General features: G+C 44.1%; 1 protein-coding gene across 1 annotated transcript; it reads left to right on the forward strand.

Annotated features, from left to right (window-relative positions):
• Positions 1-2,204: 2,204 nt before the first annotated feature.
• On the forward strand, positions 2,205-3,674 carry LOC117849146 (scarecrow-like protein 3). The gene has a single exon (XM_034730731.1). The coding sequence runs from the start codon at positions 2,205-2,207 to the stop codon at positions 3,672-3,674; it is 1,470 nt and encodes a 489-aa protein (XP_034586622.1).
• Positions 3,675-6,582: the final 2,908 nt, after the last annotated feature.

Below are 6,582 nucleotides of genomic sequence, written 5' to 3' on the forward strand. Positions count from 1 at the left end.
TACCTATACCCATGAGGAAATTAAGCATTGATATGATCCTTTTTCTTGCTGTTGTAAATTTCTATAGGGTACTTTTTCCCGTAGGATGATAAGGGTTGTGTTTTGGTTTAGAAAATGGGCCGTATTTTTTGGTCCACTGAATCCTGCTTACGTGCCAATTAGCACTTCAAATGTTAATGTGTTGAATACATTTTTAAACTTTTATGCTTGGCTTAACTTGTATTAACGTGTATTTACCATTAAAATCAGATGAAGTAATATGATGGGTGTGTTTGTCATAATGTACCAATATCCTTTTATCTCTCTGGCAGGTCGATCAGGAGGGAGGCAGCTCGGATCCATTACGTGTTGGTTCTAATCTGTTGTCTCCTCTGTAAGTGGGTTTAGCTCATGTTTTACTTTGTTTTGATTAGAGTAATTATGAAACACCACATCTGTATAGATGTCTCCACTTTTTTTTCAATTTAGCAGCACTTGATCTGTGGCATCAGTTCCTTGTTCGCAGTCCTTTCCAGTCATGTTCTTTATTTGCATTTAGGTTTTAATTGCTAGATACCTAAGCCTGTGAGAAAATTAAGCATTCATCCTGTTGTAAATTTTGATTATGATAAACTTGGAATCTTTGCATAAGTATTTTTCTGTAGGATGATATGGGCTGAGTTTTGGATTAGAGGAAAAATGGGGGGTGCAGTTTATGCTGAATCAACCTTATTAACTTTTAGCACCGTGATATTAATGTGTCAAACACTTTTATTTTTTTTTGCGATTGCTTTAACTTAATTGTAATCAACATGTCTTCACCATGCAAACCGATGAAGTAATTTGATGGGTGCGTAGCTCCATTTTTTGCAGGCTTTTAAGTTCTCATTAGGTAGGTTTATCTCATGTTTTACTTCGTTTTGATTAGAGTAATTATGAAAAGGAAGTACAACATCTACATATATGTCTCCTTTTTTCTTTTCAATTTAGCAGCACTTGATCTGTGGCATCAGTTTCTTCTTCTCAGTCTACATATATGTTCTTTTTTTTCATTCAGGTTTTAATTGCTAGATACCTAAGCCTGTGAGTAAATTAAGCATTCATCATGTTTTTGCTGTTCTAAATTTTTATTATGATAAACTCGAAACATAGGTATTTTTCTGTAGGATGATAAGGGCTGAGTTTTGGATTAGAGGAGGCAATTTATGTTGAATCCACTTTATTAACTTTTAGCACACCATGATATTAATGTGTTAAACACTTTTTTTGCAATTGTTTTAACATAATTGTAATTATCCTGTATTCACCATACAAACCAGATGAAGTAATGTGATAGTGCGTAGCTCCATTATTTGCAGCCTTTTAGGTTCTCAGTAGGTAGGTTTATCTCATGTTTTACTTCATTTTGATTAGAGTAATTATGAAATGGAAGCACCACATCTGCATGTATATGTCTCCCGTTTTCTTTTCAATTTAGCAGCACTTGATATGTGGCATCGGTTTCTTGTTTGTCCTTTCCAGTCATGTTCTTTTTTTTCATTCAGGTTTTAATTGCTAGATACTAAGCCTGTGAGTAAATTAAGCATTCATCATTTTGCTGTTGTAAATTTTTATTATGATAAACTCAAAACATAGGTATTTTTCTGTAGGTTGATAAGAGCTGAGTTTTGGATTAGACATTTTTTTCATTCAGGTTTTAATTGCTAGATATCTAAGCCTATGAGTAAATTAAGCATTCATCATTTTGCTGTTGTAAATTTTTATTATGATAAACTCAGAACATAGGTATTTTTCTGTAGGTTGATAAGGGCTGAGTTTTGGATTAGAGGAGGTAGTATATGCTGAATCCACTTTATTAACTTTAGCACACCATGATATTAATGTGTTAAACACTTTTACTTTTTTTTGCAATTGCTTTAACATAATTGTAATTAACCTTTATTCACCATGCAAACCAGATGAAGTAATATGATGGGTGCGTAGCTCCATTATTTGCAGCCTTTTAGGTTCTCAGTAGGTAGGTTTATCTCATGTTTTACTTGGTTTTCAGTAGTTATGAAAAGGAAGCACGTACAACATCTGCATATAAAGAAATGCTTCGATTATTCGAAGTTGCACTGTGTCCTCTCATTAATTCATGTATCTACAGTTCAATTTCTTGTTCCATTTTGCAACTATTTACCAGTGTCCTGCTTGTCTCTACGGCTCTACCTTTTGCAGCCACCATGTCATTGATGAATTCAAGTAACAACGGCAAGGCTGTGGTCAAGGATGAGGTCTCTTCATCGATGGCGATGGAGGGTGTGACTCGGACAACATTCCAGCCGGTGACCCTCGAGAACAATGCTCATCACCAAGCGCCGCTGGATAGCTCCGGCAGAGATGACAAGATCAAGGGCCAAGGACATATCGGGAGCAGCACCCATGAGGTGGAGCCGTCGTCTTTGGCACCCAGCATGCCAGAGCCTGCTATGACGGCGTGGAAGAAACCCCTTGGATTCAGAGAGCTGATGCAGCACTGCGTCACCGCGCTGGACGCCGGGAACATCGCGGTGGTGAACGCCGATCTGCTGGCCATGTCGCACCTCGCCCTCGCGGCCTGCAATGGCGACCCCACGCAGCGCGTGGCGTTTGCCTTCGCCGAGGCGCTCGGACGGCGCGCGCTGCAGAGTACGCTGCCGGGCCTGTCCTGGGGGCTAGGGCTCCAGCTCGTCCAGCAGCCCGCGCCACAGTACGCCGACGCTGCCCGCCGCTGCTTCGACGCGCTGTGCCCGTTCCTCCGCGTCGCCGCCTCGGCCGCCAACCAGACCATCGTTACGGCGATGGCGGCCGAGAAGCACGTGCACGTCGTTGACCTCGGCGGCACCAGCCCGAACCAGTGGCTCGACCTGCTCCGTCTCTTCACCGCCGCGCGTCCTGAGGGTGCGCCTGTCTTGCGCCTGAGCGTCGTCAGCGAGCAGGAAGCATTCCTCTCCCGCACTGCCGGGCTGCTCACCCAGGAGGCCGTGCGCCTGCACGTCCCCTTCATCTTCAACCCAGTGCGGTCTCACATCGACCGCTTCTCCGCTCCGGACATTGCGGCCCTCGGCGTGCATCTCGGCGAGGCTTTGGTGATCACATCCACCCTGCAGCTCCACCGCCTGATCGCCGACGAGACCAGCGTTCAGCTACCAGCCGGACCACATCAGATGACGAAGGCGGACGCGCTCCTCCGCGTCCTCTGCGACCTGTCGCCGAAGCTGATGCTGCTGACGGAGCAGGAGGCCGACCACAATGGCGCCAGCCTCTGGGACCGCGTCAGCAACGCCTTCAACTACTACGTTGCCCTCTTCAACGATCTCGAAGCCGGCGGTGGCGCGCCGCGTGAGTCAGTGGACCGCGCGGCCGTTGAGCGGCTGCTGCTCCGGGAGGAGATCATGGACATCGTCGCCCGGGACGGCTCCTCACGGCGGGAGCGCCATGAGAGCATGAAGAGATGGGCGCAGAGGATGGGCGTCGCTGGGTTCAAGCCTGCTCCGGTGATGTCTTACAACCAGTTTGAGGACGCCGGGCTGCAGGCGCTGCAGCTGGCAGCCGACGGCACACTCAGGTACTGGGTGAGGAACGAGGACGCGTCCATCATCAGCATCTACTCGCGCATGACGCCGATCTTCTCAGTGACCGCGTGGCGGCCGGCTAAGAAGAACGGTAAGTGATTGATGCGCCGACTGGTGGTCATGAATCATTATTAGGCTCGATCTCAGTTGTCTTGCTGTGAGCTTGTGATCTGCTGTGGACTATGTATGCATCGTACTCTACTTATTAGTATTTCCTTGAACAGAATGCTAAACTGGTCATCCTTATTGTGGTTCGTTTCATTTTATTTCGTTCTGTTTGTCAATGTTAATTTTGGTGCGTGTATGCCTCATATCGAACTTGCTTATACGCCTCCATGATATTCTTAGGCTCAAAAACCAACAACTTAGCCAAATTTATTTGAGGCACTCTTAATTAATTACATTATATTATTGTTCATATATAAGAAAACACGTGTTCACAAATGCATGTTCTGCGTCTATGCTGTCCATTTTAACCTTACTATTGGGGTAAGCAAAATCAGACAGTTTTTCCAGACTATTTACATAGGAGCATTTACAATTGGTCACCGTTTTGCTGGCATTTTCTGCTTATGATTGTATTGACCTACCTCAGTTCCGCAATACACTCTACTCGCTTAAGTTTAGTTCTAGTCCATCCAAATGCCACATCATCCTCCGCTTCTTCCTCACCATTCCTGCTATGCCCATTTCATCGCCGTCCATGCTTTGCCATCCTTCTATGACAACAAAGTGGATGATGCCCACATTTGGGCGATGACTCTCACCTACGACAATGAAGTGGTGGAAGTAATGATGATCGAGGCGAAGGTGGAGATGATAGGCCCCACTAAGTAGAAGGACATGGATCTGGTGTCCTACTACACCCTTATGATGTTGATGATGATGATGGTGTTGATTCTGAAACTGAGAAGGTTGGTGATGGAGTGGTCATCTCTACCCACGAGAATGGCAAACAACTAGAGGATAACTCCATTGAGAATGATCATTCTAACAAAGACAACAAAGACGATGAAGAAGAGGAAGCGAGCGATGGCAACGATGATGGTGAAGAGGAACACAATGACGTTCAGGAGAAGTAGGAGAATTTTTGATGAAGACAACAATGACGATGATGAAGATGAGTAAGAGGACGACAACAACAGTGATGTGAGGAGGAAGTTGATGACGCCGAGGAGGATGTGAAACTCAACCCAATTTGGTTGTAGCCACCCATGAGCACTGTGTACACAAGTTTAGTACCACCTTGCTAGTTGGTCAAGGGTAGAGCCAACTTATAAATCTTTGTCCTCTAGCCATAGTACCTTCGGGTTAACCCTTTTAAATGAAGTGAGGACGAAAGTGTAAGTAGGGTGCTATGTGTATACTTTAGAGTGTGGGGTGTTACAGAGGAGGAGGATTTTGATGAAGACAACAACAATGATGATGATGATGATGTTGATGATGATGAGGAGGAGGAGGAGGAGGACGACGACAACGACAATGGAGATGAAGAGGAAGGTGAATATGAAGATGATGGTGCCAAGGATGATGATGATGATGATTCTGACAACGATAACAACAATGATCATGAAGAGGAGGAAATAAAGGAGGATGACGATGAAAATAATGAAGAAGAGAAGGAGGACCCCATGGGCGAACACTACGATGATGATGAGGATCTCATTGATGTAGAGTATGAATATGTTGATGAGTATAAGAGAAGCTCAATCTATTTCATGAGAATGATGACAATGGTAAGGAGTTTGAGGTAGTGGTGGCTATTACCTTGCCTTACCTCCCTTTCGTTCCTCTTGACAACAGCTCAAATTGGTCTGGTAGCGATCTAATGATGATGATGATGATCAACGATGCCTCATCCTCCAAGAGGAGGAAGTAGATGTAGGTCCACATACATTTGGACCATGACACACATGGCTTTATTCCAACAATTCATGGTACTAGCAAATTGGAAATGTAGTACCTCCATAATATATATGTTTTTATGCAATGTTGCACTTTAATTTACTAAGATAACATATGTTTAATGGAATGCTTAATTTTCATATGAATAGATGGACTTAAAATTCATGTGTTCACTTTGGAGATGAGACCATCTAAATAGAAAGGCAGAATTTAATTAAATAGTTTGCAGTCTTAAACCTGTATATTTCTATGCCACGCCTAGATAAACCAAGTAATATAACCAATTGATAATTCATAATGCCTTTTATACTCTCGCAACTTCTCATTACACTAAGGATCGAGCACTTTGTCATGCTGATGAGTGCACGCACACACAAAGACATGCACACACACATGGCCCCTAACACAAACAATCGATGGTAGAAAGGAGCTAGAGCGCTAGGAGCAGGAGCTAGAGGAACACAATTCAAAAGAAGATGAAGCCACCTCCAATGACTATGGTGTCAAGGATGATGATGATGACGAAGACAACTACGGTGATGATGATGACACCTCTAACAACAAGGCCAACGTGCATGCTCTACATGATGAGCTCGTGGCCAACTATAACACTGAGCTCGCCAACGATGTGGCAATCATGCATAGTATGCACGAAGAGGTCATGGCTATGTACAATGCTGGGACTCCCTATGATGAGGTCGTAGTGCATTGCTTGCAGCATGATGAAGAAGAAGGAGAAGAAGAATGTAACACCCAGGATGCACAAATGATAAAATACGCTTTATAAGGGGGAATACGTAAAGATGGTACACAAAAGTTGACTTTTATATTCGTCACTTGGATTGATGAACGGAGGCCATGGTTGCGTAGAGCTTATCAAATCCATTCCATTTGATCACTCATATACCTTATTTGGAGTTCCAGTCATGAACTTATGGACGCGGAAAGATTTAACCAATGATGCTGCAGTGCCGTGGAGCTACAATAACGGAGCCTACCTGTTGCCATGACTGAGTCTTGTTCTTTTTTCCTTTCGTTGTTTTTTCCTGGTTGACTCTTACTCCTTTTCTAAACCCTATTCCCCCGGCGCCACTACCCACCT

Source organism: Setaria viridis, chromosome 3, assembly GCF_005286985.2.
Source record: "Setaria viridis chromosome 3, Setaria_viridis_v4.0, whole genome shotgun sequence".
Taxonomy (NCBI): domain Eukaryota; kingdom Viridiplantae; phylum Streptophyta; class Magnoliopsida; order Poales; family Poaceae; genus Setaria; species Setaria viridis.